Source organism: Pelodiscus sinensis, chromosome 2 (genome assembly GCF_049634645.1).
Source record: "Pelodiscus sinensis isolate JC-2024 chromosome 2, ASM4963464v1, whole genome shotgun sequence".
Taxonomy (NCBI): Eukaryota; Metazoa; Chordata; order Testudines; family Trionychidae; genus Pelodiscus; species Pelodiscus sinensis.
Genome location: NC_134712.1, coordinates 19,951,247 through 19,971,314, shown reverse-complemented (window position 1 = coordinate 19,971,314; position 20,068 = coordinate 19,951,247). Strand labels below are relative to the sequence as shown.

General features: G+C 52.1%; 1 protein-coding gene across 1 annotated transcript; it reads right to left on the bottom strand.

Annotated features, from left to right (window-relative positions):
* Nucleotides 1-343: 343 nt before the first annotated feature.
* Nucleotides 344-19,787, bottom strand: C2H8orf76 (chromosome 2 C8orf76 homolog). The gene is made up of 6 exons (XM_075920169.1): nt 19,366-19,787; nt 7,607-7,702; nt 7,244-7,387; nt 5,896-6,422; nt 3,474-3,606; nt 344-2,178 (listed from the first exon to the last, which is right to left on the bottom strand). Exons 1-6 carry the CDS (start codon nt 19,474-19,476, stop codon nt 2,020-2,022), a joined length of 1,170 nt encoding a protein of 389 aa, XP_075776284.1. The 5' UTR covers nt 19,477-19,787; the 3' UTR covers nt 344-2,019.
* Between the last annotated feature and the right edge of the window lie 281 nt (nt 19,788-20,068).

The window sequence follows — 20,068 nt, the reverse complement described above, 5'->3', positions numbered from 1 at the left end:
CACTTATATATGCTTGAGGAGAAGGGCTCATGTAAACACCACTATGATACTCCACTCCAACACTAATTGTTGTAGTAAAATAGCTGGTTATGTCTGCCACAAACCAGCACCCCTGCATTCAAACAATGGCTATTCAAATGCTTAACAGTATTAAAAATCAGTTAGATTGCACTCCCATGCAATAATCACTTTAGAACCATTACATCTAGCTTTCCATAAAGCTTCCTATCCTAAAGTACAAGTTGACAGTCTATTAAGCACATATATAGTTGTGTGTAAGCCATGTATTTATTCAGTGCTTTCTTTAAGAGCCCAATAAAGTGTTCTAAAAGCACACACATGATTAAAAGGAATTCTGTTATATTTATTAACGTCTATCCAAGTATTCATGCCAAACATCCAGCTTTTGTAACAAGTTGATCAGGATGTGGTTGAAGCGCATTAAGTCATCAAATCACCATAAATAATCTGATATGACGGAAGGGTTTTTTTTTCCTGGAGAAGACTAATAATTAACTTTTACTGTGCACAGATGATACATTATTGAATATTACAGACAACTCTTAATTTTTGAACTCCATTTAAAATTAGCAGAGAAGTGCATTTTTAGGTGGGGGATACAATTCAGTGAATTCATTTAAAAAACTTTAGCGTACTTTAGTATACTGAAAAGAAAGGCAAACACATTCAAAGGAGAATCCACAATAAGAAAAAAAAATCATGGTGAACGAGCATATTTTCATTAACTGATACCAAAACAAAAATTAGTGAGATCAGAATAAATTTTGTTTGAAGATGACTAAAGAATAAAAAAAAATTAAAAATTAAGAGCACACTTCGGTTGCTTGGAATGCAAACTGTTGATAGAAAAAACTAGTTCTCTGCCTTTCCAAAACACAGGACAAGTCAAACCATGAAATTTCACTGCTTTTAAACTTACAATGAACAGATGTCTGGATTCATTATAACATAAAGGTTTAACAACAACTACAAAAATCTGTAAGGAACAGAAAACTGGTTTGCTATAGAATTAACACTGCATTTTGTGAAACTGTACAAAAGAAAGGAGTACAGTTCTCCTCAATATGTATAGCCTCAGAGACCTGTTACTCTGAACTCTCTGAACAAGTGAAATTGGGGATATAGAGTGAATTTACACTTGCATAGAGAACCCATTAGTCTTATATAAAGACTTGTGTGGAAGTCAACAAGTTGCTCTGTATTGAAAACATTCTGATTAAAAATACATTAAGGTTCTCAAATATCTGAATTTGAATAATAAAAATATCTCAACTTATAAAGAAATACTAATTTTAAGCTTCAGGGGGTAGCTGAGTTAGTCTGTACAGGATACATTTAAAAAACAAAAACTGGTCTGGAAGCACTTAATAGACTAACAAAACATATAGATGGTATCATGAGCTTTCATGGGCACAGCCCACTTCTTAAAACTCCGGTCATCTGAAGTGGGCCGTGCCCATGAAAGCTCATGATACCATCTATATGTTTCATTAGTCTATAAAGTGCTACCAGACCAGTTTTTGTTTACGTTTATACTAATTTTAAAAACAGATCCACCAGATTTTAAAACAAGAATCTAACAGCTTATTCCACTGGTCTAAAACAGCAAGATAAAAACAAATACTGAAGAAACATCAGGCTAGATATAGTGAAGAGATTACTCTAAGAATATCACAACTCCAAAGAAATCATAGGCGAGGTGTGATCAAGAAGTGTGATGTTCAGTGTTGCAATATGCCTTTGAAGGCTGATAATGTCACTTGCCCTGATCATTTAAAATTGAATATGTAGAAGCACAGAAAGAAAAAGCCAGTGAGTATGCAAGAAAACTGATGATTAGGAGTGCAATGTTCTTAAAAGATATACACTCAACTTTATTTTTAAAGTAATATTAACTTTATTCCATCATCACTTGAGATAAAGATGATAAAAAATAAACAGAACAGGAGTGTTTAAATGATTTATGGTGGAATGTATATGTCTAGGCAGAACTGACTGTCAAAATGACAAACTATCTTGGAGTTTTCTGAACCATTTGTGTTCAAATTCTGTGACTGAGGCAGTTACCAAGGATGTCAGTGCTGAAGGGCCTAGACATTTTATTTCTCCCTGAGCATCCTCTTTCAGTTTTTCTGCAATGAGATCCTCTCCCATAACCTAAAGATGAAATAAAAAAGTGGAAAAAAATTACCTGTAGGGAAAATAATACATTCCACAGTAACAAACACACACATCTAAGAACATTAAGAATACAACTCAGGTAAAATTTCCAACACATGGTCAAACTGTTTCTACTGCATAGTGAAATAAGAATGGAGATAATGAAGGCCCATGTATTATAGCTGCAAAACTCCTTTTAGTTGGTCTGGCTGTGCTCTGGTTATGGGATTTTTGCTAACGAGTCGAAAATGATAAACCTAATTGAAAACTATAAATTCGACACTTGGTAACAGTAGAAATATTTTGATTTCTCAGGGAGGTGGGGATTATACCAAGAAATGTACAAGAAGTCATTTCCATTCTCTGATTTCCTTGTAACATCTGCATACTACTGCTCTCTAACAAATGGATGCCTTCTTGAATGTGTCAGCTTGCAATGGATATTTGCCTTTTAGAGGCTCATGACATGAAAAGTATAAATCGCTACTAGTGACAGCAAAAGGAGATCTTCCTTGACTTCGACATATATAGATATCTATATGTCTTGAGCTTAAAGTCACAAATTCCATCTTTGAGGTGCATGTTTGTAATATCTCTATTAACGTAGACATGGAATATTATTTCCGCTCTTATGAAAACATCTAGAACTAGTATAAACCCTAGTATGCAAAATTAGAGATGCTTCAGTTTAATTTTCAGAAGAACTAATTAAGAAACTTCAGTGTTTAAGGCCACTCCATATGTTCTCAGTTTGCTGCACTTTTATAATTTTCTCTCTTGCATACATTTTCCTTAAAAAGGAAACCTGTGTCCTACTCAAAGCAAAAAATTGTTAGGTAAGAACAAAACAGTTCAACCCATCATGCACCTCTGTAAAACTACCTGCAAATGTAAGGCTGAAGAGATGATGTTTCAACATTTCCATTAGGCAAATCTCTGCACGCTCAAGGCACATCTACACAGCAAGGCTGAAGCCAAAATAAGCTACGCAACCTGAACTAAGTCAATTGAATAGCTTAAATTGAAATAGCTTATTTTGGCTTTTGGCGCTGTCTACATAGCAGGAAGTCTGAGGAAGAGCACTCTTCCTCTGACTTCCCTTACTCTTCATAAAATGAGAGTTACAAAGTCCTCCAGCTTGCCATTATTTTGACATTGTCGAAATAACTGCTTGTAGTGTAGACATGGACTATGCTATTTCAGAATAACATCAGTTATTCCTAAATAACACTGCTGTGTAGACGTACCCTAAGTGGATCAATATAACACAATGTCTATGAATGGTCACTCACCTCAGTAATCAATAGCAAGGATTCTTCATTTAAACCAAAACCTTTTACTGTGTCTTCAGTTTCTTGCTGAATCTTCAAATTCTTCTCTAGAGCAAAGGATGACTGTTGCAACTGTGTAATCTGAAGTAAAAGCCTGAAAAAAGAAAATCTCAGTGAAAATATGTAACCAATTCAAAGTAGTGCTGGTTGTCACAAATATTAAAAAGACCACATGAAATCAAGACTTTTTTAAAGTATTGTTTTTTTAAAACTTTTTTTTGTAGGATTTATAACCAAGGAAGCAGAGAAAGATGAGAAATCGGTACACATTTATGTAGGTTATTATGCTCAGCACCATGATGAGATACCATGATTTGATATGAGTTACCCAGATTCAGCATACATCCTGTGCCCAATGTCTGACTTCAGACTTAACAAGAAAGCAGAATCTTGTTGTATAGAGATGACTAGCACTGTATCAAAGAGCCAGAAACTTGAATTTTAAGACACAAAGGCACCTTAGATTCTGAACAAATCTCATGAGTTTATTTTCATGTCCACACAATCCAGTCCTTAGTAGAGATGTTAAGAGGCAGGTATTTAACTAAGTGAGTAGCCAATAGAATTTGTATTGACAACTCGATTAGTTAATAGGCAGCCCAACTCAGTCCTGGCTCATGCTGGGTGCGGAACCAAACCCCGCCGCAGCTCTGCAATTTAAAAGGCAGTAGGAGCCGGGCTGCTTGCCCCCTAGCTCCTAGTATGTTTTAAATTACAGAGCAACAGCGGGGTTTGGGGCCTGAACCAGGCTGCCTGCCTGCCTGGCTCCTACTACATTTTTTCATGCAGAGCCCACGGTGACCGCAGACAGGGGCTGCTTCACTGCAGCAGACCATACCCCCCCAGGCAGCAGTGAGGTGGGGGGAGAGATGGACTGCACTGCAGAGATGGTGCTGGGGGGAACGAGCTTTAAGTTGGCGCCCCCCAGCACTGGCTCCTGGTTTTCCTCATCTTGCTGCCTCTAATACAGAGGCAGCAAGGGGGGAGGGGATACGAATTGTTGACTCAACTACCTGACTACTCCCTTACATCCGCAGGAAATATTTTAGAACCACATCTAACTGTTCCCATTTCAGAGGAAATGTTGCAAGCCTCCACACAAAGACTTTATTGTATTTATAGACAATTTCTTTCAGAAGGTGGTGCCATATAATATATTTCATTTCACTCACTTTGGGTGTGTCTAGACTACGTGGCTCCGTCGACGGAGCCACGTAAAGTAGCTTACTCGACATAGTCAATGAAGCGGGGATTTAAATAATCCCTGCTTCCTTAAAATAAAAATGGCCACCGTGCTGATCCAGCACAGCGCGGGAGTCTAGACATGGCGCAGTCGACAAGGGAAGCCTTTATTGACTGCGCCGGTATGCCTCGTGAAACCTCTAAGCTACCCAAGATTTTTGTAAAAGCTCATTTCTAATTATCTTTGCCAATTATTATGTTTTAGGAGGCAAAGGAAGACGGGGAGAAGAGAAACAGTTATGAAATTCTGTGTTTTCTTGTCAATCAACAGTCACAAAATTCATTTATTTTTCAACCTCATCCATTATGCAAACTTGTGAATTATAAAAATAATTCACTTTTCTCTGAGCTATCTAACCTGGAAGCAAATAAGACAGGCCTTCCTCTCCACTGCTCAAGTTTAGTTGCTGTAGCATGAATTCCAAAAAGAAGTACAAGCAGCAGTGCCACTGAAATGGCACAGTGTTAATACTGTAAGTAGGGGAAATTTTCCATATAAAATTATTGTCATGAAAGACTGCTGAGAATACATAACACACTCTAGTACACTAAAGCAAAGAATTTTAAAAAACAATTAATTTACATTTCACCATTCACAAGAATAATTTGCTTTTTGCATTTAACTTCATTTGTTTAGTGAAAGCAGACTGGTCAGTTTTAGTTTCTGATTCTCTTGCAATAGCACCATGTTTGTTATATATTTAAAGGCAATGGCTCTGATGAAGTGCTTTTTACCCATGAAAGATTATGCTCAAATCAATCTGTTAGGGTATGTCTACACAGCAGGGCTAAAGTTGAATTAAGCTATACAACTTCAGCTACATTAATTGCATAGCTGAGGTCAAAATAGCTTAATTCAGCTTTTGGCACTGTCTACACAGCAGGAAGTCGAAGGAAGACCACTTTTTCTTTGACTTTCATTACTCCTTGTGAAATGAGGGTTACCAAGAATCAGAGTAAGAAGTCTTCCAGCTCGATATTATTTCGAAATAAAGGTTGCTGTGTAACGTAACTATGTTACGTTATTTCGAAATAGTGCTACTGTTTAGACATACCCTAAGAGGTCACAGGATTCATTGTTGCTTTTGCAGATACAGACTAACACAACTGGCTGTCCCTCTGAGACTTGTTATATAGTTACCTTGTTCTAACAAAAGAGGCACATGCTTTTATCCAAACTTCTTTGAATACTTCCTGTCCCCAGGACTCAAAGGGAGTATGTTTCATTTTGTCCCTTTTTGCACATTCTTCTGAGATATGGAGGGATCCCTCTACCATTTGGCTATCGCTAGAAGATACAGAGTTGTCTCCAATTGTTTTTGTAGAAAATGTTAACCTAAAATCATCTCTCCCGCTGTGTGTCTGGTGACACTGATGGTTCATTTCTTTTCTAAACGGTCCTGGTGAGGCCTGGAAAACTTTGTCTTTTGCAGTACAATCTTTGCATTGAACAAGTTTCATTTCTGAAATAAATGATGGAGGCAGAGTCTGTAAAACGCTTATATAAGCCTCAGCAAGTAGCTTCCAGTTCCATGGATTAAAAGGATGTAAAGAAATCAGTTGCTGTAAGCATGAGGTCTTCTTCTCTATATTTTTCAGGAGACAGTAAATTGTAAACTGCAGGTTGAGGACAGATGTTAAATGATCTGTGTTAGTTGCTCCATTTCTCTAAAAACAAATTATGACAGATCAAACACAGTACAATGGACTCATCATCACTATTCAGAAGATATTTTTTTCATGTTAACAGGAATGCACAAACTCCTCCCTTCCCTATCATATCGTTTTCATGATTTCCAAAATTAATTGTCCAAATTCTGCTAAGTATTTTTAAAATAGTGTGGTATACATTATGTACATTCAGCTATTGTAGATTCAAAGAATGCATTCCCTTAAGTTGTCCCTTATCCTGCCCTGACAGTACTGTCCTTGAATTTTATCACCACCTATCTTTTTATAACTTTATACTGCCACTCATCAACACGGTCTCTAAATGCCTGCCACATAAAACAATAGCAAAAGTAAAATCTCCAGTGGACTTCATGGAGTGTCTGGCACAACTCCTTTTATAGGATCAGAACTCTGCTTTGGGTAAGATATTTGGGAGTGTATGGGAGAGGGTGGAAGGAATGCTAAAGAGGAAGACGAGTGTTCAAACTGAGGTGCCACTTATGGTGGCGAGTTACAGGCTACTGATTTAGCCCCTTTCTTAATTACATTAATTCTGCCCAGAAAAGCACGATGCTATTCCTCTCTAGGATTACCACCACCACTTTTGTGGCAAAGTGTTTTTATTTGTAAAGAACAAAATAGATATGGTGACAACAACCACTTTAATCAAACATAATGAACACTGAGCTCACAAAGGGATTATTTTAAAGAAGGATTCCCACCCGCCACCCCCAGCCCCACAGAAAACTATACATGTTAAAAACAAGTACTGATCATGATTAGCGGCTAGGGGGAGAGGAAGAAACTGCGCAACTAACCAGTTTTTCTGCAATATCCAGTGCCTCTTTGTGCTTTCCTAGGTGAGCTAAACACCGAGCCTGGCCCTCTTGGACATCTCTTCTCATTGCGATGTTACTGGATGGTAACAGCAACAAGCAGCTTGTGTATTCATACAGGGCTCTCTAATAGGATGTTTGCAAAAATAAAAGTTAAAATGAAATGCTACAAGAAATAGAATCATAGAACACTAGAACTGGAAGGGACCTCAAGAGGTCATCGAGTCCAGTCGCCTGCCCTCATGGCAGGACCCAGTACCATCTAGACCAAATAGGACTAAACAGTCTATATGCATTATAATTACAGATAGTAATTAGCAAAAAGTACTGGAACCATAAAAATACCTGAAATTCTTGTCGTCTGTATGCCAAATCACCTCTGAATTTTTTAGTAGTTAGAATTTCAACATCATCTTCACTATTTCTTTCCTCACAAAACCACTGTAAACACAAAAGGAAAATATTCAAGTGTATTGAAGAAACTGAAGTTATGATGTTCAAGTTTGCTATTAAGCAGCTTACAACTACAAACTACCAACATCTGACCTGTACACAGTATTTCAGGATTAAACTATACAGCAGATTTGAAAGTGTAGACACATCACACAACGGGTAAAAACAGTACTGCATTAAATGCAAACATTTACAATACTAGAAAAACTAAACCAGACATAAATAATGGAAATTCAGAAGTTATGGTTTCAGCAGCAATTTGTTCCAGCATGTCATACAACCTATGCATTTTATAGCCTACTTTAATTACTGTTATATTTATAGTGAACGAATTAAAAGGCTTAACTTTTTACTCTGTTTCATTACTCTCAGTCTTAATGGTGCATTAGAGGTCATTTTCACTTTTTTAAAGGAAGATTAAAGACATGCCGCTGAAAAGTTCTGCTCCTTCTAAAGTACCACAGCAGCATGACTATTCTACTCAACATAAGTTCTTATATAATCTACCATAGTATCTGAGCATCTTCCAGTAGAGCCTTGAGGAAGTTAAGGACCATGATTAACATTTGCCACTTGTAGTACATTCTCTTGGCGAACAGCACAGGTTGAACTGCTTTAATCTGGCACTCTCTGGTCCGGCAATGTGGGTGGTCTGCCATGATTTTAGTTAGCCAGATGTCCACTTATCATGGTTGTGGCCAAGTTTCCCTGCAGTCCCATAAAGTTTGTTTACAGTCACCAGTCCTGGCTGTTAGTGTTCTGCTATTTAGCTCAAATTTACCCCTAAATGTCTTCTAAAAGCCCAGTAAGCAATGGAAGTGTTGGTAATGCTGTTAGACAATACTGACTTCCTGCAGTCCAGCAAATTCTCTGGTTTGGCTCCGGTCAGGTCCCAAGGCTGCCAGACTAGAGAGGTTCAACCTGCATATGCAATGGAGGGTATGTTTACACTTACACCCTCTTTCGAGAGAGGAATGCAAATGAAGACATTCAAAATTGCAAATGAAGCTGGGATTTAAATATCCCATGCTTCATTTGCATTATGGCGCTATTTCAAAATAGCGCTATTTTGAAATAACAGATGCAGTTTAGACGCAGTTATTTTGAGAGAAAACCCTTCTCTCAAAATAACTGGTAAATCTCATTGTATGAGGAATAAGGGTTATTCAGAGAGAAGGGTTTTCTCTCAAAATAACCGTGTCTACACGTTTGTTATTTCGAAATAGCACCATAATGCGAATATGCAAATGAAGCACGGGATATTTAAATCCCAGTTTCATTTGCAATTTTGAATGTCTTCATTTGCATCCCTCTCTCGAAAGAGGGTGCAAGTGTAGACATACACAGAGAGTTTTGGTTTGGTAGGGAGTGGGTGGATGGGTGGAGGATAGTGTGTGTTTTAAATGTACACACTGCTATGTATTTGTGTTACACAAACGACCTAAAATCAGAAATACTTTGTCAACTTTCAAAGCCAAAGTAGACTCTCTGCTTTTGAACAGCATGAAAAACAGAATGGATTGGTATTTGAATTACCACAGGAGCTTATTATGGACCAGGATCTGATAGTGCTGAGTACAGTAGGAACACAGAACAAAAAAGCTCTAGCCCTACAGCAGTGGTCTCCAACCTTTTTACACCCAAGATCACTTTTTAAATGACAGACCAAGCCAAGATCTACTGCCCGCCCCTTCCTTGAAGCCCCGCCCTCTCTATTCTCCTCCTCTCCATCACTTGCTATCTCCAATCCTTATACTGCTGCTTTAAAAAAAAAATTCCCTCCATTTCTCACAGCTACTCACCTGTGCTGATGCTCGGTGAGTAGCTGCTCCTCAAATGAGGAAATCTAATGTAAATGTACTGCGCAGGCGCACAGTTCAGAGAGGGCTCAAGAGCTACTCTTAGAGCCTCCGAGATCTACCGGTAGATCACGATCTACTGGTTGGTGACCACAACCATACAGAGTTTACAATCTAAGAAATGGATGCAGATCTAATACACATGGGTGTACATTATAGACCAGGGCAAGGATTCTCAAATTGGGGGTAGTGAGCCTTCGGGGACTGCAAGGTTTGTGGCAGGACACAAGCAGTGAGCTTCAATCCCCACACCCTGCTTCACTTCCAGCACTTCTAACAGCGTTAAATATATTTTAAAAAGTGTACTTAATTCATAATGGGGGAGGCACACTCAGCTGAGCTCTGTGAAAAAGGTCAAGGATGCAAAAGTTTGAGAGTCGCTGAACTAGAAGCAAATCAGACTCGCACTGCAAAAACCCACCCACCAACCGTGCCCCCAAACCAGCTTCTCCCAGCCCAGCCTCCTCATACAACAGACCTCCAGCTCCGCTTCCCCACTACCCACGCAACAGCCCCCTAACCCCCGGTACCCGCACAATTGCACCCCCAAACCAGACCCCCACTGCCCACACAACAGCCCCCCCAACCCCCGGTACCCGCACAATTGCACCCCCAAACCAGACCCCCACTGCCCACACAACAGCCCCCCCAACCCCCGGTACCCGCACAATTGCACCCCCAAACCAGACCCCCACTACCCACGCAACAGCCCCCAACCCCTGGTACCTGCACAATTGCACCCCCAAACCAGACCCCCACTACCCACGCAACAGCCCCCCAACCCCCGGTACCCGCACAATTGCACCCCCAAACCAGACCCCCACTGCCCACGCAACAGCCCCCCCAACCCCCGGTACCTGCACAATTGCACCCCCAAACCAGACCCCCACTGCCCACACAACAGCCCCCCAACCCCCGGTACCTGCACAATTGCACCCCCAAACCAGACCCCCACTACCCACGCAACAGCCCCCCAACCCCCGGTACCCGCACAATTGCACCCCCAAACCAGACCCCCACTACCCACGCAACAGCCCCCCAACCCCCGGTACCTGCACAATTGCACCCCCAAACCAGACCCCCACTACCCACGCAACAGCCCCCAACCCCCGGTACCTGCACAATTGCACCCCCAAACCAGACCCCCACTACCCACGCAACAGCCCCCCAACCCCCGGTACCCGCACAATTGCACCCCCAAACCAGACCCCCACTACCCACACAACAGCCCCCCAACCCCCGGTACCCGCACAATTGCACCCCCAAACCAGACCCCCACTACCCACACAACAGCCCCCCAACCCCCGGTACCTGCACAATTGCACCCCCAAACCAGACCCCCACTACCCACGCAACAGCCCCCAACCCCCGGTACCTGCACAATTGCACCCCCAAACCAGACCCCCACTACCCACGCAACAGCCCCCCAACCCCCGGTACCCGCACAATTGCACCCCCAAACCAGACCCCCACTACCCACGCAACAGCCCCCCAACCCCCGGTACCTGCACAATTGCACCCCCAAACCAGACCCCCACTACCCACGCAACAGCCCCCAAACCCCCGGTACCCGCACAATTGCACCCCCAAACCAGACCCCCACTACCCACGCAACAGCCCCCAACCCCCGGTACCTGCACAATTGCACCCCCAAACCAGACCCCCACTACCCACACAACAGCCCCCCAACCCCCGGTACCCGCACAATTGCACCCCCAAACCAGACCCCCACTACCCACGCAACAGCCCCCCAACCCCCGGTACCTGCACAATTGCACCCCCAAACCAGACCCCCACTACCCACGCAACAGCCCCCAACCCCCGGTACCCGCACAATTGCACCCCCAAACCAGACCCCCACTACCCACGCAACAGCCCCCAACCCCCGGTACCCGCACAATTGCACCCCCAAACCAGACCCCCACTACCCACGCAACAGCCCTCAACCCCCGGTACCTGCACAATTGCACCCCCAAACCAGACCCCCACTACCCACGCAACAGCCCCCCAACCCCCGGTACCTGCACAATTGCACCCCCAAACCAGACCCCCACTACCCACGCAACAGCCCCCCAACCCCCGGTACCTGCACAATTGCACCCCCAAACCAGACCCCCACTACCCACACAACAGCCCCCCAACCCCCGGTACCTGCACAATTGCACCCCCAAACCAGACCCCCACTACCCACGCAACAGCCCCCAACCCCCGGTACCTGCACAATTGCACCCCCAAACCAGACCCCCACTACCCACACAACAGCCCCCCAACCCCCGGTACCCGCACAATTGCACCCCCAAACCAGACCCCCACTACCCACGCAACAGCCCCCCAACCCCCGGTACCTGCACAATTGCACCCCCAAACCAGACCCCCACTGCCCACGCAACAGCCCCCAACCCCCGGTACCTGCACAATTGCACCCCCAAACCAGACCCCCACTGCCCACGCAACAGCCCCCAACCCCCGGTACCTGCACAATTGCACCCCCAAACCAGACCCCCACTGCCCACGCAACAGCCCCCAACCCCCGGTACCTGCACAATTGCACCCCCAAACCAGACCCCCACTACCCACGCAACAGCCCCCAACCCCCGGTACCTGCACAATTGCACCCCCAAACCAGACCCCCACTACCCACGCAACAGCCCCCAACCCCCGGTACCTGCACAATTGCACCCCCAAACCAGACCCCCACTACCCACGCAACAGCCCCCCAACCCCCGGTACCTGCACAATTGCACCCCCAAACCAGACCCCCACTGCCCACGCAACAGCCCCCCAACCCCCGGTACCCGCACAATTGCCCCCCCAGCCCAGCCCCCCCACTGCCCACGCAACAGCCCCCCAACCCCCGGTACCCGCACAATTGCACCCCCAAACCAGACCCCCACTGCCCACACAACAGCCCCCCAACGCCCGGTACCTGCACAATTGCACCCCCAAACCAGACCCCCACTACCCACACAACAGCCCCCCAACCCCCGGTACCTGCACAATTGCACCCCCAAACCAGACCCCCACTACCCACGCAACAGCCCCCAACCCCCGGTACCTGCACAATTGCACCCCCAAACCAGACCCCCACTACCCACGCAACAGCCCCCCAACCCCCGGTACCCGCACAATTGCACCCCCAAACCAGACCCCCACTACCCACGCAACAGCCCCCCAACCCCCGGTACCCGCACAATTGCACCCCCAAACCAGACCCCCACTACCCACGCAACAGCCCCCCAACCCCCGGTACCCGCACAATTGCACCCCCAAACCAGACCCCCACTACCCACGCAACAGCCCCCCAACCCCCGGTACCTGCACAATTGCACCCCCAAACCAGACCCCCACTGCCCACGCAACAGCCCCCAACCCCCGGTACCTGCACAATTGCACCCCCAAACCAGACCCCCACTACCCACGCAACAGCCCCCAACCCCCGGTACCTGCACAATTGCACCCCCAAACCAGACCCCCACTACCCACGCAACTACCCACGCAACAGCCCCCAACCCCCGGTACCTGCACAATTGCACCCCCAAACCAGACCCCCACTACCCACGCAACAGCCCCCAACCCCCGGTACCTGCACAATTGCACCCCCAAACCAGACCCCCACTACCCACGCAACAGCCCCCAACCCCCGGTACCTGCACAATTGCACCCCCAAACCAGACCCCCACTACCCACGCAACAGCCCCCCAACCCCCGGTACCCGCACAATTGCACCCCCAAACCAGACCCCCACTGCCCACGCAACAGCCCCCCAACCCCCGGTACCCGCACAATTGCCCCCCCAGCCCAGCCCCCCCACTGCCCACACAACAGCCCCCCAACCCCCGGTACCCGCACAATTGCACCCCCAAACCAGACCCCCACTGCCCACACAACAGCCCCCCAACGCCCGGTACCTGCACAATTGCACCCCCAAACCAGACCCCCACTACCCACACAACAGCCCCCCAACCCCCGGTACCTGCACAATTGCACCCCCAAACCAGACCCCCACTACCCACGCAACAGCCCCCAACCCCCGGTACCCGCACAATTGCACCCCCAAACCAGACCCCCACTACCCACGCAACAGCCCCCAAACCCCCGGTACCCGCACAATTGCACCCCCAAACCAGACCCCCACTACCCACGCAACAGCCCCCCAACCCCCGGTACCCGCACAATTGCACCCCCAAACCAGACCCCCACTACCCACGCAACAGCCCCCCAACCCCCGGTACCCGCACAATTGCACCCCCAAACCAGACCCCCACTACCCACGCAACAGCCCCCCAACCCCCGGTACCTGCACAATTGCACCCCCAAACCAGACCCCCACTGCCCACGCAACAGCCCCCAACCCCCGGTACCCGCACAATTGCACCCCCAAACCAGACCCCCACTACCCACGCAACAGCCCCCCAACCCCCGGTACCCGCACAATTGCACCCCCAAACCAGACCCCCACTACCCACGCAACAGCCCCCCAACCCCCGGTACCTGCACAATTGCACCCCCAAACCAGACCCCCACTACCCACGCAACAGCCCCCAACCCCCGGTACCTGCACAATTGCACCCCCAAACCAGACCCCCACTACCCACGCAACAGCCCCCCAACCCCCGGTACCTGCACAATTGCACCCCCAAACCAGACCCCCACTACCCACGCAACAGCCCCCAACCCCCGGTACCCGCACAATTGCACCCCCAAACCAGACCCCCACTACCCACGCAACAGCCCCCAACCCCCGGTACCCGCACAATTGCACCCCCAAACCAGACCCCCACTGCCCACGCAACAGCCCCCAACCCCCGGTACCTGCACAATTGCACCCCCAAACCAGACCCCCACTACCCACGCAACAGCCCCCCAACCCCCGGTACCTGCACAATTGCACCCCCAAACCAGACCCCCACTGCCCACGCAACAGCCCCCCAACCCCCGGTACCCGCACAATTGCACCCCCAAACCAGACCCCCACTGCCCACGCAACAGCCCCCCAACCCCCGGTACCTGCACAATTGCACCCCCAAACCAGACCCCCACTACCCACGCAACAGCCCCCCAACCCCCGGTACCTGCACAATTGCACCCCCAAACCAGACCCCCACTACCCACGCAACAGCCCCCAACCCCCGGTACCTGCACAATTGCACCCCCAAACCAGACCCCCACTGCCCACGCAACAGCCCCCCAACCCCCGGTACCCGCACAATTGCACCCCCAAACCAGACCCCCACTGCCCACGCAACAGCCCCCCAACCCCCGGTACCTGCACAATTGCACCCCCAAACCAGACCCCCACTACCCACGCAACAGCCCCCAACCCCCGGTACCCGCACAATTGCACCCCCAAACCAGACCCCCACTGCCCACGCAACAGCCCCCAACCCCCGGTACCCGCACAATTGCACCCCCAAACCAGACCCCCACTACCCACGCAACAGCCCCCAACCCCCGGTACCTGCACAATTGCACCCCCAAACCAGACCCCCACTACCCACGCAACAGCCCTCAACCCCCGGTACCTGCACAATTGCACCCCCAAACCAGACCCCCACTACCCACGCAACAGCCCCCCAACCCCCGGTACCTGCACAATTGCACCCCCAAACCAGACCCCCACTACCCACGCAACAGCCCCCCAACCCCCGGTACCCGCACAATTGCACCCCCAAACCAGACCCCCACTGCCCACGCAACAGCCCCCCAACCCCCGGTACCCGCACAATTGCACCCCCAAACCAGACCCCCACTGCCCACGCAACAGCCCCCAACCCCCGGTACCCGCACAATTGCACCCCCAAACCAGACCCCCACTGCCCACGCAACAGCCCCCAACCCCCGGTACCCGCACAATTGCACCCCCAAACCAGACCCCCACTGCCCACGCAACAGCCCCCCAACCCCCGGTACCCGCACAATTGCACCCCCAAACCAGACCCCCACTGCCCACGCAACAGCCCCCCAACCCCCGGTACCTGCACAATTGCACCCCCAAACCAGACCCCCACTGCCCACGCAACAGCCCCCAACCCCCGGTACCTGCACAATTGCACCCCCAAACCAGACCCCCACTACCCACGCAACAGCCCCCAACCCCCGGTACCTGCACAATTGCACCCCCCAAACCAGACCCCCACTACCCACGCAACAGCCCCCCAACCCCCGGTACCCGCACAATTGCACCCCCCAAACCAGACCCCCACTACCCACGCAACAGCCCCCCAACCCCCGGTACCCGCACAATTGCACCCCCAAACCAGACCCCCACTGCCCACGCAACAGCCCCCCAACCCCCGGTACCTGCACAATTGCACCCCCAAACCAGACCCCCACTGCCCACGCAACAGCCCCCCAACCCCCGGTACCCGCACAATTGCACCCCCAAACCAGACCCCCACTGCCCACGCAACAGCCCCCCAACCCCCGGTACCTGCACAATTGCACCCCCAAACCAGACCCCCACTACCCACGCAACAGCCCCCCAACCCCCGGTACCTGCACAATTGCACCCCCAAACCAGACCCCCACTACCCACGCAACAGCCCCCCAACCCCCGGTACCCGCACAATTGCACCCCCAAACCAGACCCCCACTACCCACACAACAGCCCCCCAACCCCCGGTACCCGCACAATTGCACCCCCAAACCAGACCCCCACTACCCACGCAACAGCCCCCCAACCCCCGGTACCTGCACAATTGCACCCCCAAACCAGACCCCCACTGCCCACGCAACAGCCCCCAACCCCCGGTACCTGCACAATTGCACCCCCAAACCAGACCCCCACTACCCACGCAACAGCCCCCAACCCCCGGTACCTGCACAATTGCACCCCCAAACCAGACCCCCACTACCCACGCAACAGCCCCCCAACCCCCGGTACCTGCACAATTGCACCCCCAAACCAGACCCCCACTACCCACGCAACAGCCCCCCAACCCCCGGTACCTGCACAATTGCACCCCCAAACCAGACCCCCACTGCCCACGCAACAGCCCCCCAACCCCCGGTACCCGCACAATTGCCCCCCCAGCCCAGCCCCCCCACTGCCCACACAACAGCCCCCCAACCCCCGGTACCCGCACAATTGCACCCCCAAACCAGACCCCCACTGCCCACACAACAGCCCCCCAACGCCCGGTACCTGCACAATTGCACCCCCAAACCAGACCCCCACTACCCACGCAACAGCCCCCCAACCCCCGGTACCTGCACAATTGCACCCCCAAACCAGACCCCCACTACCCACGCAACAGCCCCCAACCCCCGGTACCTGCACAATTGCACCCCCAAACCAGACCCCCACTACCCACGCAACAGCCCCCCAACCCCCGGTACCCGCACAATTGCACCCCCAAACCAGACCCCCACTACCCACGCAACAGCCCCCCAACCCCCGGTACCTGCACAATTGCACCCCCAAACCAGACCCCCACTGCCCACGCAACAGCCCCCAACCCCCGGTACCTGCACAATTGCACCCCCAAACCAGACCCCCACTACCCACGCAACAGCCCCCAACCCCCGGTACCTGCACAATTGCACCCCCAAACCAGACCCCCACTACCCACGCAACAGCCCCCAACCCCCGGTACCTGCACAATTGCACCCCCAAACCAGACCCCCACTACCCACGCAACAGCCCCCAACCCCCGGTACCTGCACAATTGCACCCCCAAACCAGACCCCCACTGCCCACGCAACAGCCCCCCAACCCCCGGTACCTGCACAATTGCACCCCCAAACCAGACCCCCACTGCCCACGCAACAGCCCCCCAACCCCCGGTACCTGCACAATTGCACCCCCAAACCAGACCCCCACTACCCACGCAACAGCCCCCCAACCCCCGGTACCTGCACAATTGCACCCCCAAACCAGACCCCCACTACCCACGCAACAGCCCCCAACCCCCGGTACCTGCACAATTGCACCCCCAAACCAGACCCCCACTACCCACGCAACAGCCCCCAACCCCCGGTACCTGCACAATTGCACCCCCAAACCAGACCCCCACTACCCACGCAACAGCCCCCAACCCCCGGTACCTGCACAATTGCACCCCCAAACCAGACCCCCACTACCCACGCAACAGCCCCCAACCCCCGGTACCTGCACAATTGCACCCCCAAACCAGACCCCCACTACCCACGCAACAGCCCCCCAACCCCCGGTACCTGCACAATTGCACCCCCAAACCAGACCCCCACTACCCACGCAACAGCCCCCAACCCCCGGTACCTGCACAATTGCACCCCCAAACCAGACCCCCACTGCCCACGCAACAGCCCCCAACCCCCGGTACCTGCACAATTGCACCCCCAAACCAGACCCCCACTACCCACGCAACAGCCCCCCAACCCCCGGTACCCGCACAATTGCACCCCCAAACCAGACCCCCACTGCCCACGCAACAGCCCCCCAACCCCCGGTACCCGCACAATTGCACCCCCAAACCAGACCCCCACTACCCACGCAACAGCCCCCCAACCCCCGGTACCCGCACAATTGCACCCCCAAACCAGACCCCCACTACCCACGCAACAGCCCCCCAACCCCCGGTACCCGCACAATTGCACCCCCAAACCAGACCCCCACTACCCACGCAACAGCCCCCCAACCCCCGGTACCCGCACAATTGCACCCCCAAACCAGACCCCCACTACCCACGCAACAGCCCCCAACCCCCGGTACCCGCACAATTGCACCCCCAAACCAGACCCCCACTACCCACGCAACAGCCCCCCAACCCCCGGTACCCGCACAATTGCACCCCCAAACCAGACCCCCACTACCCACGCAACAGCCCCCCAACCCCCGGTACCCGCACAATTGCACCCCCAAACCAGACCCCCACTACCCACGCAACAGCCCCCAACCCCCGGTACCCGCACAATTGCACCCCCAAACCAGACCCCCACTACCCACGCAACAGCCCCCAACCCCCGGTACCCGCACAATTGCACCCCCAAACCAGACCCCCACTACCCACGCAACAGCCCCCCAACCCCCGGTACCCGCACAATTGCACCCCCAAACCAGACCCCCACTACCCACGCAACAGCCCCCCAACCCTCGGTACCCGCACAATTGCACCCCCAAACCAGACCCCCACTACCCACGCAACAGCCCCCCAACCCCCGGTACCCGCACAATTGCACCCCCAAACCAGACTCCCACTACCCACGCAACAGCCCCCAACCCCCGGTACCCGCACAATTGCACCCCCAAACCAGACCCCCACTACCCACGCAACAGCCCCCAACCCCCGGTACCCGCACAATTGCACCCCCAAACCAGACCCCCACTGCCCACGCAACAGCCCCCAACCCCCGGTACCCGCACAATTGCCCCCCCAGCCCAGCCCCCCCACTGCCCACGCAACAGCCCCCAACCCCCGGTACCCGCACAATTGCCCCCCCAGCCCAGCCCCCCCACTGCCCACGCAACAGCCCCCAACCCCCGGTACCCGCACAATTGCACCCCCAAACCAGACCCCCACTGCCCACGCAACAGCCCCCAACCCCCGGTACCCGCACAATTGCCCCCCCAGCCCAGCCCCCCCACTGCCCACGCAACAGCCCCCAACCCCCGGTACCCGCACAATTGCCCCCCCAGCCCAGCCCCCCCACTGCCCACGCAACAGCCCCCAACCCCCGGTACCCGCACAATTGCACCCCCAGCCCAGCCCCCCCACTGCCCGCACGACAGCCCCGCGCCTCCCTCCGCCCGGCAGGTCCCCTTCCCGCGCCTCAAGAGCCCGGGGGCAGAGAAGCCCCCCGCCCCCTGCTCACCCGGGGCTCGCAGCGCTTGGCGGCGTAGGCCGCGCAGCCGCCGCCCCGGCCCCGCTCCCTGCTCGGGGCAAAAACCGAGTCCTCGAATTCGAAGCCGAACGCCAGCGCCATCGCCTCAACAAACCCGGCCTCCCCGGCCACCGAGTCTCCGGCTAGAGCGCCCCCGCGCGGCAACAGAGGAAGCCGTGGGCTAGAGAGTCCCCGGCTGAACCACAAGGAAGTGTGGGTGGGGGAGGGGAGTTAGGGAGACCATAGAGAAGCGCGGCGCCGCGGCCAGAGTGTCTCCTCTCACGGGGAGCAACTATCTCAACCCCCCCCTCACGGGGCACTGAGGCGGACGCAGCTCGAGAGCCCCTGAGAGGCAGCGGCAGCAGCTGGAGCGCCGCCCCCTGCTTGCGGGGGCCCTCGCGGATTCGGGCAGGGTCACTGGGAGCGGGAAAGGCCCCACGCGCTGGTGGGAACGGAGCCGCTTGGGCAGCGGGACAGTCGCTAGGCAGGGACTACAGCTCCCGGCATGCAACGCTCCTTCCTCTGCCAAGCGGGGATTTCAGAGGCGAAAACTAAAACTCCCAGCATGCACTGCTCTACCGTCTGGGTACGGTAGGCCTATTCGTGCACCACGGCATGCTGGGAGTTGTAGTCCGAGGCTTGTGCTAGAGCTGCCCGAGGACTCCCAAGCATGGGTCGTAGGCAGGACAGGAAC

Coding starts and splice junctions, on each gene's coding strand:
- C2H8orf76 (XM_075920169.1), bottom strand. CDS start 19,476: ATGGCGCTGGCGTTCGGCTTCGAATTCGAGGACTCGGTTTTTGCCCCG. Junction 7,703..19,365: donor CCAAGCGCTGCGAGCCCCGG/GTGAGCAGGGGG, acceptor TTGTGTTTACAG/TGGTTTTGTGAGGAAAGAAA. Junction 6,423..7,243: donor TGGATATTGCAGAAAAACTG/GTTAGTTGCGCA, acceptor ATTTGTTTTTAG/AGAAATGGAGCAACTAACAC.